The 20099-nt window shown below is 57.0% G+C and overlaps 1 protein-coding gene across 1 annotated transcript; it reads right to left on the reverse strand.

The window, feature by feature from the left end:
- Positions 1 to 7575: 7575 nt before the first annotated feature.
- Positions 7576 to 19258, reverse strand: RHOD (ras homolog family member D). Its single transcript, XM_003353748.6, has 5 exons — positions 19093 to 19258; positions 12898 to 12985; positions 12067 to 12176; positions 9876 to 10010; positions 7576 to 8190 (listed from the first exon to the last, which is right to left on the reverse strand). Exons 1-5 carry the CDS (start codon positions 19201 to 19203, stop codon positions 8023 to 8025), a joined length of 612 nt encoding a protein of 203 aa, XP_003353796.5. The 5' UTR covers positions 19204 to 19258; the 3' UTR covers positions 7576 to 8022.
- Between the last annotated feature and the right edge of the window lie 841 nt (positions 19259 to 20099).

A 20099-nucleotide genomic window follows, 5' to 3' on the forward strand; every position in this document is an offset into this window, starting at 1 on the left:
TGACCCAAAGAGAGCTCTAGTGACACCTTTAAGGTCACAGAGCTGGTAAATTGCAGAACCAGTATTTGAACCTGGGAAAACCCCCTACTCTCCATAATCTGACCTACTAATCAGAAGCATTCAGCTTGGAGATTAAGCCCCAGAACTATGGTGACTGGTCAGCTATTCTGCTCTGGGTTTTTTTGTTTTTTTGTTTTTTTTTCTTTTTGCCTCCATACCGCACCTGCGGCATCTGGAAGTTCCCAGGCTAGGGGTTGAATTGGAGCTGCAGCTGCTGACACCGCAACACAGATCCAGGCCACGTCTGTGACCTATGCCATAGCTCATGGCAATGCCAGATCCTTAACTCACAGAGCGAGGCCAGGGATTGAACCCACATCCCGTGGACACCATGTTGGGTTCTTAACCCACTTAACCCACGGAGCCACGAGGGGAGCTCCCCACTCTGATTTGGATCTCTCTCCTCCTCATCCTGGTCTCTGGCTTTGTTGGTTTCCTAGCCAGTGGCTTTAGGATGTTTTCCTGGGAGCTGTGAGTTCTCATCTTCCAAAGGAAGAGCCCCCAAGAGCCAAAGGCAGGAGAGAGCAAAGAGGGTGGCCCAAGTGGGTGATCCGTAGGCACCGTCCCCATCCCATACCGGCTGTGGGGCCCAGGGTGCCATCTGGGCAGAGGGGGGAGGGAAGCTTCATGACTCACTGTGTGTCCCGCCCTCCCCACCCGAGGATGCCAGGGAGTGGCCTGTCCTGGGGGAGATGCCTTGGGGTCCCCACCCGTACCCCTCGCCTTCCCGGCAGACAACGCCAAGGCTGGGCGGAGGCGGGGCGGAGACATGAAGACACTGTGGTTTGTGGTTCTTGGCCCCAGAGGGCCTCTGGGCTGTGCCTTCCCCAGGCTCCCCCTTGTCTGGCCGTGCCCACCCCGCCAGGTGGGGGTTGTGAGGAATTGAAAGCGGGCTTGGAGGGTGAAGAGGAGGAGGAAAACAACCACCCACCCCAACACCTGGCCTCGGCCGGGCATCTCCAAGTGACGCCCTCCCGTGATGCCTGGGGACGCTGGGGCTGACCCTGGAAACCGGCCGCCTGACGGTTCCACCTCTCCCAGCACAGGTGTTTTGGGAAGGGGCCACCTCCCCACTCACGCATGCAGGGGTGAGGCCTGCATTCCTCCGTCACTCTCAGCATCCCCACCCTCCCCTCCGTCCACCTTCTCTGAAGCCACAGCTTCCCAGCCCAGAAGTCACCCGGCCTTGACTTGTGGTGGCTTGTTTCTGGTGTTTGGGTGTCTGCAGCTGCCCAACGGGTCTTCTGCTCCCGCCTCCGCCCTGCCAGGCCCCCCGGCCTGGTCCTGCCACCAGATGTGTCATCTTAAGGCATCCCGCCTGGCCCTTCCCACGGCATAGGAGGAGAGGCCCAGGTCCTCAGCCAAGGGGACCACGCAAAGGCAACAAATGCTCCAGTGTGCAGGCGGCTTTGTGTGCGTGCGGTGAAGCCACAGGCTTCCTGGAGAAGGTGGTGTCTGAGCTGGGCCCTGAAGGATCTGGGGGTGGGTGGGTGGGTCTGCACAAGCAGGGAGGATGGGCAGGCAGGGAAATAGCTTGAGCAAGATCTGGAGGCCCGTACAGCCACGCTGCATGAAGCTGGACGGTCAGGTGTCCTCGGTAGAAGGTGGGGCGTGCGGGCTGCGGCCAGATGCAGGAGAGCCCAGGTCCCCTGTCCTTCTGTGCAGGGGGCTGCACAAGGTTCAAGGTGATGTGACTGGATCTGTGCTTTGGCAGATTCTGGGTGGATTCAAGGAGGGCGAAGGATCTGAGGGTCTGGAGGCCTGGAGACTTCTAAAGAGGTCCAGGCGGGAGCAGTCGAGGGCCCCCCAAGTGGAGCGTTGACTCATGGCCTTTGTTCATTCATTCATACTTTTTTTGGGCCACGCTCATGGCATGTGGAAGTTCCCAGGCCAGGGATCAAACCCACGCCACAGCAGTGACCCAAGTGGCTGCAGTGACGCCAGATCCCTAAACCGCTGTGCCACGAGAGAACTCCATCATTGAATACTTGTTTGTTTTTTTTTTGTTTTTTGTCTTTTTAGGGCCGCACCTGAGGCATATAGAGGTTCCCAGGCTAGGGGTTGATCAGAGCTGTAGCTGCTGGCCTACACCACAGCCACAGCAACACCAGATCCTTAACCCACTGAGCAAGGCCAGGGTTCGAACCCGAGTCCTCATGGATGCTAGTTGGGTTCGTTAATCACTGAGCCACGGCAGGAACTCTGCATATTTCTTTACAGCTTTCTACGTGCTATAGGCACCGTTTGAGGCACAGGGGATTCCAATAAACGCAGTCCATGCTCTCAGGGAGCGGGCAGCTCAAGGGAGACAAGATCAGATCACGTGGTGATGAGCTCTCCAAGAAAGAGAAGGAGGGTGACCAAGAGGGGGCCACGGGGACAGATGGGGGTGGGGCTAGGGAGGAAGGAAAGGTGAGAGGTCCTGACTCCACTGCTCCCCTCCGGGGACCCTCCTCTCAGCAGCCCCCAGCAGGCCAGGCGCATGCACACTTCCCCCTCTGTGTGGTGGCCCCAGAAGCTGCTCCCCGTCTCTGCACACCTGTGAGTCTTCCACTTCCCCGACGCCCCTCCTGCTTCCCCTTTTCCGCAGAAGGCAGGTTCTTTGCTTCTTTTTCTGGCTGCACCTGTGGCATGTGGTCGGTCCCAGGCTAGGGGTGGAATTGGAGCTGCAGCTGCCGGCCTACACCACAGACCTGCATCTGCTGGATCCTTAACTCACTGGATTGAAACCGCATCCTCACAGACACTATGTTGGGCTCTTTTTTTTTTGGGGGGGGGTGTCTTTTTAGGCATACGACATATGGTGGTTCCCAGGCTAGGGGTCTAATCAGAGCTACAGCTGCTGGCCTACGCCACAGCCACAGCCACGCAGGATCTGAGCCACAGCTGCAACTTACACCACAGCTCATGGCAACACCAGATCCTTAACCCACTGAGCAAGGCCAGGGATTGAACCTGTGTCCTCATGGATACCAGTCAGATTCGTTTCTGCTGAGCTACAGCAGGGACGCCTATGTTGAGTTCTTAACCCATGGAGCCACAACGGGAACTCCAAGAGAGCAGTTCTTCCCAGAGCAAGACCTCCCAGCTGATGTCCTGGATAAAACTCACTGAGTTGAATTTCAGTCCTACTTCTGACCATGTGACCCTCTTCTTCAGAAAACCTCAGGGTTAGAAGACCTTCAAATGATTAGATGAGGCCCCCACACATTATGCAAAGTAACCGGCTTTACTAAAGGGCTACTCATTTAGGGGAGTTCCCATCGTGGCTCAGTGGTTAACAAATCCGACTAGGAAGCATGAGGTTGCAGGTTCAATCCCTGGCCTTGCTCAGTGGGTTAAGGATCCCACATTGCTGTGGCTATGACGTAGGCCGGCCGCTACAGCTCCGATTCGACCCCTAGCCTGGGAACCTCCATATGCCTCGGGAGCAACCCAAGAAATGGCAAAAAGATAAAAAAAAAAAAAAAAAAAAAAAAAAGAAAAAGAAAAAATAAAGGTCTACTCATTTAGGAGTTCCTGCTGTGGCACAGCATGATCGGCAGCATCTCTGCAGCACCAGGACCTATGTTCAGTCCCTGGCCTGGCACAGTGGGTTAAAGGATCCAGTGTTGCCACAGCTGTGGCATATGTCGCAACTGCCAGTTCCCTGGCCCAGGAATTCTGTATGCCACAGTGTGGCAAAAACAAAACAAAACAAAACAGTCTACTGGAATTCCTGTCCTGGGTCAGCAAAAACGAATCCGAATAGGAACCATGAGGTTGCAGGTGTGATGCCTGGCCTCACTCAGTGGGTTAAGGATCTGGTGTTGCCGTGAGCTGTGGTGTAGGTTGCAGATGTGGCTTGGATCCCGTGTTGCTGTGGCTGTGGTGTAGGCTGGCGGCTGCAGCTCTGATTTGCCTCCTCGCCTGGGAACCTGCATATGCCTCAGGTATGGCCCTAAAAAGACCAAAAAAAAAAAAAAAATTCCATAAAAAAACCCTTCGCATCATCTAGATGGGCATTTGACCAAAAAACCGGGGTACTGTAGCTTCATCAAGTTGACGTTTAAATATGACCATTGCACTTGTTTATTTCCCTATCTAATTATCTTATTCTTTTTTTTTTTCTTTTTGGCCACACCCATGGCATGTGGAAGTTCCTCAGGCCAGCGATGGAATCCGCACCACAACAATGACCCGAGCCACAGCAATGACAATGCCAGATCCTTAACTGCTAGGCCTCCAGGGAACTCCCCACTCTTGATATTCTTAACACTGCTGAGAGATAAGAGGCAAAGAGGCAGAATTTAGGAGCTCCCATTGTGGCTTGGTGGGTTAAGAACCCAACTAGGATGCCTAAGGACGAGGGTTCGATCCCTGGCCTCATTGAGTGGGTTAAGGATGCGGCATTGCCGTGAGCTGTGGTGTAGGTTGCAGACGTGGCTTGGATTCCGCATTGCTGTGGCTGTGGTGTAGGCCGGCAGCTGCAGCTCTGATTTGCCCCCTCGCCTGGGAACCTCCATATGCTGTGCATAGTAAAAGAAAAGAAAAAAAAAAGAGGCAGAATTGATTCCCCGTTTACCAGCTGAGAAGACAGACACTCTCCAGGACCAAGCCCATCACTCTATCCACCTTCTGGTTAATACTCTCAGCCTCCTTGGCTTGAGCCCCTTGTCTTGCCTCCCTTGCAGGATGTCACACAACATCCAAAGGACTCTCAAGTCACCACGATGGCACTTGCCATCCCCCCATACTCACTAGGCAGTCTCTCTATCCCGGGAAATGCCTTCCCTCTCCTGGGAACTTCCCAACCACCCCTTCGTGCTGCGTCAGGATCTTCCTCTGTGTGTGTCCAAAGCATTGCAAACAGAGCCGGCTTTAAGGGCACAAACTGTGGGTTCCCTGTGTGAGATCCCTTGTTCTTGTGAGAGTGTGGGCACATCAGAGAGCTCCTTGGACATCAGGCTGTTGGAGGAATAGGTGATGGAGCCCCTGGTTATTCCAGAAAAGGAGCCTGCACCAACGCCCGGGTCTCCTGGCACCTCACGCATTTGCTCTCGTGTATGGGATACACAGTCCAGCCGAGCCCTACTCCCTGCAATTCATTCCACCTTACCTGCACACATCCTTAATTTATTTATTTTTTGGCTGCACCTTCGGCATGCAGAAATTCTTGGGCCAGGGATCGAACCCACCCCACAGCTGTAACCAGAGCCACAGCAGTGAGAACGCTGGATCCTTAACCCACTGAGCTACCAGGGAACTGCATCGCACCTCCTTTATTCCCAGCATGGTGCGAGGCCCCTGACAAGCATTTTGTCCCTTCACCTTCACAGCAGCCCTCGAGGGTGGGCGTGATTTTCTCCACTGGCCAGATGGAATATGGAGGCTCGAAGAGTGTAACTTTCATAAACTCACACAGCTGTGAAAAATGGCAGGACGAGGCTTCGAACCCGCATCTGCTACTGACTCCAGAGAGGGAACATTCTGCCTCTCTGTAATGCCAACAGGCCAAGCCACAGCCCCGATGAGGGGCAGGGAACAAGAGGCGAAGGAGACAGAGACCCTGACTTCAGGAGTTTCCTGGTGGCCTAGAGGTTAAGGATTCGACATTGTCACCTGCTGTGGGTTCGATCCCTGGCCTGGGAACTTCTGCATGCCACGGACACAGCCAAAGGAATAAAGATCCTGGAGTTCCTGTTGTTGCTTGGTGGTAATGAACCCAACTAGTACCCATGAGGACCTGGGTTTAATCCCTGACCCCGCTCAGTGGGTTAAAGATCTGGCGTTGCTGTGGCTGTGGTGTAGGCCGGCATGCAGCTCTGATTCGACTGCTAGCCTGGGAACTTCTGTATACTGCAGGTGCGGCCCAGAAAGAAAGAAAGGAAGAAAAAAGATCCTGACTTCAGAGAAGCCCAGGTCTGGCGCAAGAGGTCAGTGTGAAAAGCTTCACAGCAAAATGATTACCAAGGGTTCGAGGGACTCACATTTTGGGAAATTGGAGGAGGGCTGGGGGAGGGTAGGAAGGGGAGAACAAGGAAGAACATTCTGGGCATGGAGAAATGCTTGGGGGAGGAGCAATCACGCTAGAATCTAGGGCAGGAAAAGTTGTTTGTTTCCCACCCCTGAGCAGCTTATATTAAAACCCTGGAGTGGAGCCTATAATCCAGGGGGTGGGGGGGCTTCGGAGGAGCTCCCTAATATCACTTCGTGGGCCTCAGCTCAGCTCTGTAACCTGAGCCACAAGCCCTCACCTGGAGGAAGTGGTCCCTCCCCTGGAGCTGCTTCTAATGAAACTGAGGGAATGGGTGTTAGCTGCCGGCTCTAAGTGGGTGGATGCCCTCCAATCAGTTGAAGGCCTTCAAAGAGTGAGGTTTCCCAAGGGAGAAGGAATTCTGCCTCAAGTCAGCAGCACAGAAGCCCTGCCTGAACTTCCAGCCTGCTGCCCTGCAGAATTCAGACTCAAGAATGCAATGTTGGAGTTCACATCGTGGCTCAGTTGTTTAAGAACTTAACTAGTATCCATGAGGATGTGGGTTGATCCTTGGCCTGGCTCAGTGGGTTAAGGACCTGGCATTGCTTCAGACTGCGGCATAGGTCACAGATGTGGCTCGGATCCTGCTTTGCTGTGGCTGTGGTGTAGGCCGGCAGCTGCAGCTAATTCATCCCCCAGCTTGGGAACGTCCATATGCCGCAGGTGCAGCTCTAAAAAGAAAAAAATAAAAAGGAAAAAAAACAAGAATGCAACATCAACCTGAACCTCCAGCCTGCCCTACAGGTTTTGGACTTGCCAGTCCCCGCAACTGAATTTGTCAATTCTTTAAAATCTCTCTCTGTGCACATCTATGCTATTGGAGTTATTTCTCTGGAGAACCCAAACTATATGATAGTATCGGTCATATTACATACATTACATCTATAGAATATAGTCTATTGTATTTATCGTAGATTAAAGTGATACTCATAGGAGTTCCTGTTGTGGCTCAGTGGTTAACAAATCCGACTAGGAACCATAAGGTTGCAGGTTCGATCCCTGGCCTTGCTCAGTGGGTCAAGGATCCAGCGTTGCTGTGAGCTGTGGTGTAGGTTGCAGACATGGCTCTGATCCTGTGTTGCTGGGGCTCTAGCATAGGCTGGCAGTTGCAGCTCTGATTTGACCCCTAGCCTGGGAACCTCCATATGCCATGGGCGCGGCCCTAGAAAAGGCAAAAAGACAAAAATAAAATAAAATAAATAAAGTGATACTCATGAACTTTTGTGTGCAATTGCTGTGGGTTAGGCACCTGCTAAGTTCTTTGCAGGTGTCTCTCAATGCTCTTACTCATCCACAAGCTCCATGGTGTCATCTGTGATTGGTCCCATTTCATAGATGAGAGGCCCAGGGAGCTTAAGACACCTACACAAGGTCCTAAAGTGATAAAGCCAGGTTTGGATCCTGGTAGTTACACTGGATCCAGTGCCAACGTGGGTGTGCTCTTAGCCACTATGGAACATGTGTGTAAAGGCATTTCCAAACAAGAGGCATGACACAACTGCCAAGTGATGTCAGTTTAGTGATACAGTTACCACTGGGATGGGCGGGGTGAAGGGGGACCAGGTGGGGTGCCAGTTCTGGCCGGAGAGTCCTACCTAGGGCTGCTGGGTCCTGAAGGTGCAGTTCCGGGCATCGCCACGAGGTGGCGCCAGGCTACCCCAGGGCCTGTGGTCCAGGGCAGGGAGCTGGGAGTGGTTCCAGGGGTCTTCGGGCCACCCCTCCACCCCCACAGGGCTGGTGAGCCTGGGAGTCCCTTTCTCCGGTATCAGAGGGTTTTCCCTCCAGTCCGGGGGTCCCAGGCCCAGCCTTGGTGGGGCCCATCTGTTTGAGGTACAGTTCGGTGGTCCCAGCCTGGGGACTGGGTCCAGCCCAGCCAAGTGGGAAGGTCAGTGCCAGCTCCTTCCTGTGCGGCTGGGGCGGTAGGAGAGGGAGGCAGGGCGAAGCCGTCAGGTCAGCACACAAAAGCTGCGGGTAATCCGCCTCCAGAAGTTGCGACTGCGGCTGCTAAGGGCCACCTCAGCCGCCTCCTGGAAGACGGCCTGGACGTTTTCCTGGAGCAGAGCCGAGCACTCGAGGTAGGCCACCGCGCCCACGGCCCTGGCCATCTCCTGGCCCTGATGGGGAGAGGGGGCTGCTGTAAGGTGGGGGCCTCCCGTCCAGCCTCCCCGCAGCCCGCTTGGCCACCGAGGTGCAGTTTTCTCGGCGCCTACAGCTCCCACCCCCGGCTCGACCAAGGACATTCATTGATGGCTCCACCGGGTTTCTTGTCTCAGTTCTCAGCTGGGTCTCTGCCTCTCCAGGCACCAGCCGATTAACTTCCCAGCCTGATCGGGTGTGCAGCAGAGAGAGGCCTGCAGACTGAAGAACTGGGGGTCCTCCCTTGGCCTCAGGTTACCTGGCTGTGAAGTGGGTAGGTACGACTCCTGCCTGACACCCCATTCCCTCTCCATCCCAGCAATGCTTAAGCCACTGAGCAAGACAAGGGACCGAACCTGAGTCCTTACGGATACTAGTAGGATTCTTACCCCTCCCTCCCTCCTTTCTCTCTCCCTTTCTTTCCTTCTCTCTTTCTTTTGTCACCCTGAGGCATATGGAGTTCTTGTCTGCAGCTGTGAACTAAGCTTCAGCTTCGGCAACGCCCGATCCTTAAGCCACTGCTCGAGGCTGGGGATCGAACCCACTTCCCAGTGCTCCGAAGGCGCTGCCAATCCCGTTGCGCCACAGCAGGAGCCCCTCTTCCTTTCTTTTTTTCTTCCTTCCTCCCTCCCTGCTTCCCTTTCTTCCTTTCTTTCTTTTTCTTTTTTTTTTTTTTGTCTTTTTAGCTATTTCTTGGGCTGCTCCCGCGGCATATGGAGATTCCCAGGCTAGGGGTTGAATCGGAGCTGCAGCCACCGGCCTACGCCAGAGCCACAGCAACGTGGGATCCGAGCCACGTCTGCAACCTACACCACAGCTCACGGCAACACTGGATCCTTAACCCACTGAGCAAGGGCAGGGACCGAACCCGCAACCTCATGGTTCCTAGTCGGATTCGTTAACCACTGCGCCACGACGGGAACTCCTCTTCCTTTCCTTCTTTCAGCCACGCCCACAGCATTCGGAAGTTCCTGGGCCAGGGATGGGATTTGCACCGTAGCTGCAACCAGAGCCGCAGCAGTGGTAACGCCAGATCCCTAACCCACTGAACCACCAGGGAACTCCAGTTCTTCCTTTCTTTCCCTCCCTTCCTTTCATTCTTTCTCCCCCCCCCCCTTTTTTCTTTCCTTTTAGGGCTGTACCTACAGCATATGGAAGTTCCTGGGCTGGGGGTTGATGTGAGCTGCACTTGTCGGCCAGAGCCACATCCACAGCCAGATCCAAGCCATATCTGTGACCAACACTGAAGCTTGTGGCAATGCTTAACCCACTGAGCAAGACCAGGGATCGAAGCTGAATCCTCATGGATACTAGTAGGATTCTTAACCTGCTGAGTCGCAGTGGGAACTCCCCTTCTTCTCCACCCCCTTTCTTTTTTAGCCATGGCATACAGTGGCTTGATGTGGGAACTGCCAGACCGGGGATTGAACCCAGAGCACAGCAGCAAAATTGCTGAGTCCTAACCCTAAGACCACCAGGGAACTCCCCAAGCCCAGCAGTTCTTGACCATGACAACCTCCAAAAGCAACCCCTACCCAACCCACACCATGCTTGTGCCAGAAGCCTGGCACTGAACGGCTGAGAGGCTGGGCCGGGAGCAGAGTTACTCTAGAAGTTCCCCCTCCTGGCACCCCACCCCCTGCCCCTGGGCTGGGATTCCTACCCTGTGGTAGGTCACGGGTTCCAACCCATTTTTCCGCAGCTTCTTCACCAGTGACTTGTCCTTGCGCAGATCGGTCTTGCAGCCCACGACGATGATGGGCACCTCCTTGCAGAAGTGATTCACCTCTGGGTACCACTGTGGGGAGGGTATGCATGTGAGCCAGTGGGAGGATGGGCTGCTCTCCTGCCCTCCAGCTTGACTCCACAATGGTCATCGGCACAGGCAACGTTTAGGGAGAACGCCAGGCTCTAAGGCTTAACCCCCAAGTCCCTACGATGCAAGGTCTATCATCAGTCCCATTGTACAGATGCGCTAACTGAGGCTCAGAGAGGCTTTTACCTTGGCCTTGGTCACACAATTGGAAGTGGCAGGATTTGAACCCAGAATGGGGGAGATGGGGCCCAGAGCCCTGTTCCCGTCTATTCTAGAATCCTGTCTCACAAGGTAAGCAGTCCCATGACTGTCTTCCCCAGGGGTAAAATATAGAAAGTAAGTGAGCCTTAAAAATGAAGTAGGAGTGGAGTTCCCGTTGTGGCGCAGTGGTTAACGAATCCGACTAGGAACCATGAGGTTGTGGGTTCGATCCCTGGCCTTGCTTAGTGGGGTAAGGATCCTGTGTTGCTGTGAGCTGTGATGTACGTCACAGAGGCGGTTTGGATCCAAACTTGCTGTGGCCCTGGTGTAGGCTCGTGGCTACAGCTCTGATTAGATGATTAGACCCCAAGCCTGGGAACCTCCATATGCCGTGGGAGGGGCCCTAGAAAAGGCAAAAAGACAAAAAAAAAAAAAAAAAAAAAAAAAAGAAGTAGGAATTCCCATTGTAACTCGGTGGTAACAGACCCGACTAGTATCCATGAGGACGTGGGTTCAATCCCTGGGCTTGCTCAGTGGGTTAAGGATCCGGTGCTGCTGTGAGCTGTGGTATGGGTCTCAGACATGGCTGGGATCTTGCGTCGCTGTGGCTGTGGTGAGCCCAACAGCTGCAGTTCCCATTCGACCCCTAGCCTGGGAACTTCCCTATGCTGCAGGCACAGCCCTAAAAAGACACCCCCCCAAAAAAATTTAAATTAATTAAAATAAATAAATGAATAAAAATGAAGCGGCTCACAAAACAGCGACAGCAGCTGTTAGCCTGCTGGGGAGCGCTGCTATCCTGTGTCAGCTGCTCTTTGGAATGTGAGGCTCCAGGGCCTGGTGTTTCGGTCTGGGCCATAACTCGGGAGCCTGGAATCCAGTCTTTATATCTCCAGGAGGGCTCACCTGCTCTGTTTCAGAAAAAACTGGCATCAAACTGTCTGGCTTCTGGAGCCAGAGGGGGCTGTGCGAGGTTCCAGGCAGATGCTTTCCTGCACAAAACTGCCCTTGGAAAGGGGCTCCTTCCTGACTCCCCCTTGCCAGTCCCAACAGGGAACCCTCAGCCCTCCCCGGCCTGAGCCCTGACATCAGTGATCACGCCCTCTGAAACCTGGTCTTCATTCCTCAGCACCGGATCCTTAACCCGCTGAGCCACCAGGGAACTCGTCCGCAATGCTTTTAGGTTAGAAGATTAACGTAAGTGGTAAGTGCCCAGAACCGTACCTGGTACACAGTATGTTCTCCATAAATACTCCATCACCGCGTGGCTACTGCTACTAACGCTGTTACCAGCCATGCCCCAAGGAAGCCTGGAGCACAGGGTTCGCGTGCACATGGAGGCCCTGGCAGCGGCTGGGGCAGGCTGAGGCTATGGGCAGGAGAGAGGGACTCCAGGGACACCTGTGAGCAGCCTCGGGCACCTCTGACATAATTGGCAGATCTCCTGGGAGGTCGCTGGGAGCCAGCAGTCACGCTGCTGGAGGCTGATGGATCATGTGATCCTGGGCAGGCCTGGGCTGGGGAGACGGAGGGGCCTCTGGGTCCCCCAGCATTCTAAGGCAGGGTCACAGTAGAAAGAGCCACTGCGTTCGGGGTCTGTAGTATGGGGCAGACAAGGACCACTGGACGGGGGAGTCAGAAGCCCAGTCCAGGCCCTGCCACCAAATCCCCGTGGGACTCTGAGTAAGTCGCTCTGGGCCCAGTGTCCCCATTTAGACGCCACAGGCACTGGATGCGAGGTGAGCCTCTGAGAGTCTGCCGGGTCCAGGGCAGGCGGGGAGCAGAGTGGCCTGGCCAGGGGGCTGTGCCCCCCTGCCCCTCCCTCCCCAGCGCCTACCCGGTTAGAGATGTTGTCAAAGCTGTGTGGGCTGGTGACGTCGAAGCAGAGGAGCAGGACGCTGGCGTCAGGGTAGAACAGAGGCCGCAGGCGGTCGTAGTCGACTTGTCCTGGGTAGACGGGGCGGTGGTCACTCCCTCCAGATCTCCTGCCCCCCTTGTCAGCACCGCCCCAACATCAGGGAGGTCGCCCCAACCACGACGGGGGTGGGTGTGTGGTGGGCGGGATCTGTGCCTCGGGGGCCAACACAAGCCATTCCACTGTCCCTGGGGGCAGGGTTCCCTGGGCCTGTCTGTGGGATGTGCCAGCCCCAGCCTGGATGAGAGCGCTTGCTGAGAGAGCCCTGTTCTGGAGGGAGGGGGGATGAGGAAGACCCCCTCCTGGAGGGACCGAGGGAGGCCACCACTCAGAAGCCTGCTTTGCCCTGGGCTTGGGGGGGAGAGGAGGACCAAGAGGCAGGAGGGACCTGGGCAGAGATATGGTGGCCCAACCAAGGTAAAGGGGCAGCCAGGGTTCCCTGGGTTTAGCTTTGAGTTCGGGTAGATTTGACTCTGAACCCTTTGTGGGCAAGGTCAGGAGGCCGGAGGGCAGAAGTCAAGGTCAGGCAGATCTTGCAGAAGCTAAAGCCAGAGTGGAAAGCTCGGGAGGCCCGCCTCGTCTCCAGGCCCCAGTGGGCAGCCTGGGCTTGGGAAGCAGCAGACGCAGGCACAGAAGCAGGAAGGGACAGGCTCCTGGGGACCCTGATCCTGGCCCATGCCTGTCCCTTGGAGATTAGTGGGCCTCCCTGGTTCCCCTCCTCCCGCTCAGCCCCTCCCCCAGCCCTGCACCCACCTGCCGTGTCCCAGATTTGGAGGTGCACGGGTCCGCCCTTCATCTGCAGATTCACGCCCAGCCGCTCGAACACCGTCGGGGTGTAGCTCTGAGGAAGAAGGGGCCGAGGGGGCGGCAATGAGAGCAGCTTCTGAAGAGGGGCGGTCCCGGTGCCCAGGCCAAAGCCCAGGAACGCACTCAGCACGGCCCCTCTCTGGGGGTCAGCAGAGTGGAGAGGTTTCTGGGAAGCTGTTGGCTGGTAGCACTGAGGCCTAGAGCTGGCACCGCCTAGCTGTGCGCCCGGCCATGGCCTCGACCCTCCGTGGCCTCTTCCTGGACAGTGAGGTATCTCTGTTAATCACCCACCCACTGCTGCGAGCTGCCTCGAGGGTGCAGAGAGGTGCTTCTTGCAGACCCCTGAGCATAGAGCCAGGTACAAAAGAAGCACATATCAGGATGGTTATTTTGCTATTTTCTTTCCTCTGTTGGCCGCTCTGCTGTAAGGAGTTCCCCGGCCAGGGATCAAGTCGGAGCCAAAGTTTTGACCGAAGCTGTACCTGCAGCAATGCTGCCAGATCCTTAAGCCACTGTGCTGGGCTGGAGATCAAACCCGTGACCTAGTGCTCCCAAGGCACGGGACACAACTGACCCCGTTGTCCCACAGTGGGAACTTCGGGGTTTTTTTGTGGCTTTTTAGGGCTGCACTTGTGGCATACAGGAATTCCTAGGCTGGGGTTGAATTGGAGCTGTAGCCGCTAGCCTACGCCACAGCCACAGCAACTCGGGATCCCTACATTGCAGCTTGTGGCAACACCAGGCTGTTAACCCACTGAGCAAGGCCAGGAATCAAACCTGCATCCTCATGGCGGCTAGTTGGGTTCATTACCCGCTGAACCACAAAGGGAACTCCCAGTACTATTATTTTATCTTTGTCGCTGCTCAGATTGTTCCATTTCTGAGCCTTCCTTCCTACTGTCCCCTCTTCCTGGAATGATATTAACCAACATTTGTTCATTTATTCATTCATTCAAGAGCACTTTCTCTGAGTCCGATCCCGGACATAGCGGAGCAAGTAATAAAGACTCATTGCCTGCTCTGGGGAGCTCCTAGATTTTGGGGTCCCTCTTTTGCCTCCCAACGCCTCCCAATCTGACCAGGATGCCCCCATTCAGTCTCCTGTCTGGCCACAGGGGGAGGTGTCCCAGGCCAAAGGCGCCTCCACCCCAGGCCCCCAGAGCCTGAGCTCGGCCCCGCTCCACAAAGACAGAAAACTGAAAACAGGCCGGGCTTTTTTCTTTTTTGTCATTTTAGGGCCACACCTGTGGCATATGGAGGTTCCCAGGCTAGGAGTTGAATCAGAGCTATAGCAGCCGGCCTACACCACAGTCACAGCAACACCAGATCCGAGCTGTGTCTGTGACTTACACCACAGCTCACAGCAATGCTGCATCCTGAGTCCACTGAGCAAGGCCAGGGATTGAGCCTGTGTCCTCATGGATGCTAGTGAGATTCGTTGCAGCTGCGCCATGACGGGAACTCCCAGGATGGGCTTTTACTCACTTGCAGGAGTGGAGAGGGGAGCCTTACAGATGGGGTCAGAGCAACAGCGGGGGAGGTTTTCAAAACCCCGCCACCCACAAGCCCTTTGCAGCTGGAGAAGCTGCATCTTGGGTGCCCAAGCCTTGCTCCCTTGCTTAGGGCTGGTGATGGGACCCTGTCTTCCCCTCTTTCCAAGCTGGGTGGGACCCCCACCTGCCCGTGACTCAGGAGGACGTGGAGCCTGCCCGCCTGCCTGCCCGCTGGCCCTGTAGCAGGCCCTGGCCTCTGGGAGGGGGGCCCTCAGCGGTGGGTGGCTGAGGTCCCCCAGGGCACTGGGGAAGCTGCAGGAAGAGGATGGGGAGAACGGCGGGTCCCAGAATGGGCGGCTGGGCAAGATGGAGAAGTCAAGGGTGGCCCTGGACCCGAGTCGCCTGGCACTTCCTCCGGTAGCAGGCAAGGGCTCCCCCCTCCTCCCCATGCTCCCCTCTGGCTCTTTGCCAGGCGGGGCACAGTGTGACATGGAGGCATGGAGCACTGGCTTTGGAGTCAGATGTGCTTGGCTTAGGACAGGCGCTGACACCCACTGGCTGTGTGACCTGGGGCCAGTGCCCTCACTGGTTAAAGAAGAGGAGTGGCCGTGTGACAGCACAGGCCGGCTGGCAGGAAGGCTCACCACAAATGCACATGGCTTAGAAAGCGTGTCCTCCGGGGGGCGGGGGGGGGGGGGTTCTGCCCCGGCCCCTCCCCAGCCTGTCATGTGGGAGCCCTGACATATTGGTTGAGTCCCCAGCTCGGCTGCCCACCGGCCCTGATCTGAGGTGCAGGGCCTCCTGCCACGAAGCTCATTGGAGACACACGGCAGTTAGTGCCCTTGGAGATGGCGCCTTCGTCACCCACATTCCCTAGGGACCTGCTGTGCACGGCCCTGCACCTGCACCATCTCTAATCCCTGCAGCCTTGGAAAGTCGGGACTAACCCCCTTTCCCTGATGAGGACGGGGGGTCCCAGGAAAGGAAGTGACTTGCCCGCGGTAACGCACTGGACTGACGGTTAAAGGTGGAGCCAGGACTCTCAGGCTCCAGAGGGACTCTGTCCCCGGCCACCTGTCTCTCCTGAGGTCACCAGCCCCTGGCACCAGGAGTGAGTAAGTCCGCTCCACAGCGTGGGCCTGGGGTGCTCCTCCGGCTTTTGGTTGTCACAATCCTCCCTTCTCCTCTGGAATGTCATCCCGGAGACTCCGCACCTTCCGTCGTGCTCTTTGAACCCCCAGGCAGGGTCACCCTCTGCCCGTGGAACCCGTAAGCCCCTAATCTTATCTGCTGAGCTGTTTGCCACCAGGAAGACAGGGCCAGGCCCAGCCTGACGGGGCAGTGATGACTCAGGCTTGGATCTGCCCTCGTGGGGCTCATAGGCTGATGGATGGACGATCACAGGATGCGGGACACAGCTCAAGAGAGGAGCGTCAGGGGTCCCCCAGGGAAGCACACCCAGGGGAATCCCGGTGAGGACCAGGGAGGACTCAGCCAGTTCTGGAAGGCCAGCCGGTGCTCCCAGCCCCTTCCCACCCCCACTCTGCTGCGCGGCCATAGGCTTCTGGGCCTCGTGATAATGGCTGCGGCCCCACGTGGCAGCCAGGACTGGACAGGGGCTGGTGCCCAGCCAGGAGTCCCCCTGCCCGGAACCCAGGGATGGGCCACAGCCAGACGAGGCTCAATGAGCCCCCTCCCCGGCCAGTCCCAGCCTGCTCTCTGCCCTTTGCTACAGGCAAGAGGCCTGGGATACAGGACCCCAAGTCTCCCAGATGCTGGCTCCCTGGGTCTGGAGGGCTCTCAGGAGGAGGAGACCAGGGGCGGGGGCTGAAGGCTGGTCCCGCAGGCAGACACTGGGGGCTGCAGAGAGTGTCCTGGTCATGGGCGGGAAGACGTGGGTTCCAGGCCAGCACTGCCCCTGCCAGGCCCTGTGGCCTGAGGCCAGACTCCTCTCTCTCTCTCTTCTCTGGCCTCAGTTTTCCTGAAGATGAAGGTTGTTCCAGCTCTCAGCCCTTGTGTTTTTTTCTTTCCTTTCGCTAGCTATGCCTGTGGCATAAGGAAGTTCTTGGGCCAGGGGTCGAATCAGAGCTGCAGCTGCAGGCTATACCACAGCCACGGCAACACCAGATCTGAGCTGTCTCTGTGACCTACACTGCAGTTTGCAGCCATGGCGGATCCTTAATCCACTGGGAGAGGCCAAGGCTCAAACCCACATCCTCACAGAGACGACGCTGTGTTCATAACCCGCTAAGCCACAGCAGGACCTCTGCTCTTGTGTTTCTTTCTTCTTCTTCTTCTTTTTTTTTTTTTTTTTTTGCTTTTAAGGGCCGCACTTGAGGCATATGGAGATTCCCAGGCTAGGGGTCAAATCAGAGCTATAGCTGCCGGCCTACACCACAGCCACAGCAATGCTAGATGCTTAACCCACTGAGCAAGGCCAGGAATCAGACCTGCAACCTCATGATTCCTAGTCGGATTCATTTCCACTGCGCCACGACGGGAACTCCATGCCCTTGTGGGTTTTTTTGTTTGTTTGTTTTTTTAAACGCTTAGAGTTAGACCACTTTATTTATTTATTTATTTATTTTGCTTTTTAGGGCCGCGCCTGCAGCATATGGAGGTTCCCAGGCTAGGGATCTAATGGGAGCTACAGCTGCCAGCCTACGCCACAGCCACAGCCACGCTAGATCTGAGCTGTGTCTGCAACCTATACCACAGCTCATGGCAATGCTGTAGCCTTAGCCCACTGAGCGAGGCCAGGGATCGAACCTGCAACCTCATGGTTCCTAGTCGGATTCCTTTTTGCTGCACCACGATGGGAACTCCATGCCTTTGTGTTTCTTTTAAGTGAAGAGGTCTCTCAGAGTTTCCCGTGTGGCTCAGTGAGTTAAGCTCCTGACTAGTATTCATGAGGATGTGGGTTTGATCCCTGGCCTCGCTCAGTGGGTTAAGGATCCAACATTGCCACAAGCGGTGGTGTGGGTTGCAGATGTGGCTCGAATCCTGAATTGCTATGGCTGCGGCGTGGGCAAGAAGCTGCAGATCCGATTTGCCCCCTAACCTGGGAACTCCCATATGCCACAGGTGAGGCCCTAAAAAAAAGACAAAAAAAAAGTCTCTCTTGTGCTTGGAGGTAGACAGGTCCTAGGGAGTCAGGGTTCCCTAACAGGGGAGGAGCCGAGACAAGGCCAAGTTCACCCCTGGTGATAAGCATGCCTTACTTTCCCCTGGCTGCCCAGAGTGTCCTTCAGCACACACACACACACACACACACACACACACACACACACACACACACACACACACACACATACTTTCCATTGACTGTGAGAGTCCAGAACAGTGGTGGTGACGCACCGCTCTCCCAGCCCCTCTTCTGGGCCCCAGCTGGCCCAGCCTCTCTGTGGCGCTCCCCACACTAAGCCGTAATTGCTGGTTCTCACAGGGACCATCTGGGGGCCTGGAAACACAGCCCTCCCCCAACTAAAAAAAAAAATCTGTGACCGGCCAAAGGACGTGACGTCAGCTCCCAAAACCACAAAGCAAGAGTCGGCTTGATGCTGCCACAGTGGAAAGAAAGGCTGACACCGTTACCAGGCCTGGCCTCTCCTGCCTCCTCCATCCAATTCCCCAGCGCTGCACCACCCCAGGGGTTCGAAGGATGCTGAGACAGGATGGGGGAAGCGGGGGGGAAGAGGTCATACGGGAAGCAGATCCAGGGACTCCCAGGAGAACTGGGCTGAGGGGGTGGGGGCAGGCAGTGTGGGTGGGTGGGTGGTCCAGCCCCTGTCCTGGTGCCGGCCAGTCTGCCTGGAGAGCCAATGAACATGCTGGAGAAGGGCTGACAGTCCACAGCCCAGGACAATCCAGAGCCCAGGCATCAAGGATGTGCCAGGTACCCAGGGGCCTCTCTCAGCCTTACCTTCATTCCACCTCACCCCCACCCTCTGGTCGCTCCTCCCCCCGAGGTCGAGTGAGGAAAGGGAGGCTCCAGAGGCTGAGCGAGGTACCGAGGCCCCCGGGGTTTGTTAGAGAGGCTGAGGTGCCAACCCAGCTGCCTGGCGAGCCCATGTGCTCTTCCCCTCCAAGGCTGAGCCCAAGGGACACCCACGGCCGGGGCAGGAGTTGGGAGAAGTGATGTTTCTCCAGAAAAACTTGTGCTGCCTCTCAGTGAGTCCTTTCTGTTGCAGCTCAGAGCTGGCCTCTGACCTATAAGAACCCATTCCGCACAGCGACCCTGGGAGGTGGGCGCCATCATTACTCCTGTGGCACGGTTTAAGGAAACAGGCACAGAGAGGGTAAGGGGCGGGCCGCAGGTCACACAGCTTTAAGTGGCAGAGTCATGATCTGAAGCCAGGCGGCCTGGCTCCAGAGCCGGCCGTCCCTCTTAGCCGTGCTGGGCCACCAAGGGCTCCCTGAGTCCCCAGGTGGCCTAGGTCCGTCCCTGGGACACCCCCCCTGGCAGTGCCGTTCTTGGCACTTGACAGACGATCTCACGGAGGCCTTCACTCCCGATGGCAGAGCAAGAATGGCCTTGGAGCCCACGCTCCGCTGGGAGGCAGGACCCGAGCCCGTCGGGGGGTGGGGTGGGGGGGAAGGATGCGCCCAGGCCGCGCGCCCCGCTGCGCCCCGAGGGGCTGCCGCTCACCTCGGGGAAGGCGCCTTCGGCGAAGACCATCAGCAGCGACGTCTTCCCGCAGCCGCCGTCGCCCACCAGGACCACCTTGACCTCCTCGCGCTCGGCCCGGGCCGCCTTCATCGCGGGGCAGCGGAGGGCCGGCGCCGAGAGCGGCGAGCTGGGGCCGGCGGGGCAGGAATGTGGAAGGGGCGGGGCGGCGGGAGGAAGTGCGGGCGGCGGCGGGCGGCCCAGGTGAGAGGCCCGGCCCCTCGGGTCCCAGGCCCCGGGCAGCCCCAGAGCCCCAGAGCCCCTACCGCCCCTGCTGTGTGCCAGCGCGGAGGCCACGGCGGGGGACCCGGCGCACGCCCATCTGATGGGAGGAAAGTAGCCGGGCAGCGATGCTGTGGAAGGGGAAGAGGGGGCTCTGGGCCCACTTCCCGGGGAGCAGGGAAGCGCGGATCAGCCCTGCTGGTCTACTAGCTCCGCAGGCCGCGGCCTGGGGCCCTACGGCCCAGTCTAGGTGGAGCAGCCAGCGGAGCTAGTGATTTTTGATTGACTGACTGAATGAATGAAGGTGCATCTGCTCCGCAGCTCTGGAGACAGAGCACAGCACAGTCCCCGTGGTGTTCCAGGGCATGCGGGGAGGGCACACCAGTATGGGTTAGTCACTGGCACTGCCACCCGCCCCCAGCCACACCAGGAAGTCTCACTACAGGTGGGTCTCACCTCTGCCGGGGCATGATCTGGGGAAAGCCATGGAACCTTCCATGTGTGCAGGGCTTAGAGCAGGTCTGGCTCACAGCTGGCGATGCCATGTGTGAATGATTCTTAGGACTTAACCAACACTGGTGGCTCTGTGCCCAGGACCTGGGGACCCTGAACCATTGAAGTCCAAGTCTCCCACCGGGGTCTCTCCCACGGCCTAGAATGGGAGACAGGCTGGATGCCCGTGTGGTAAGGGCCCCGGTGGTGGCGGTGGGGACAGGCAGCAGACAGGAGTCGGGAAGCCGGGCTCCTCGCCAGGGCTGAAGGTGGTC

Source organism: Sus scrofa, chromosome 2 (genome assembly GCF_054392235.1).
Source record: "Sus scrofa isolate SSC_HxYL_T2T_F1_AM1 chromosome 2, Sscrofa_HxYL_maternal_Yorkshire_Landrace_v2.0, whole genome shotgun sequence".
Classification (NCBI taxonomy): Eukaryota; Metazoa; Chordata; class Mammalia; order Artiodactyla; family Suidae; genus Sus; species Sus scrofa.

Coding starts and splice junctions, on each gene's coding strand:
- RHOD (XM_003353748.6), bottom strand. CDS start 19,203: ATGAAGGCGGCCCGGGCCGAGCGCGAGGAGGTCAAGGTGGTCCTGGTG. Junction 12,986..19,092: donor CCGAAGGCGCCTTCCCCGAG/GTGAGCGGCAGC, acceptor CTTCTTCCTCAG/AGCTACACCCCGACGGTGTT. Junction 8,191..9,875: donor AACCCGTGACCTACCACAGG/GTAGGAATCCCA, acceptor TCTCCCCATCAG/GGCCAGGAGATGGCCAGGGC.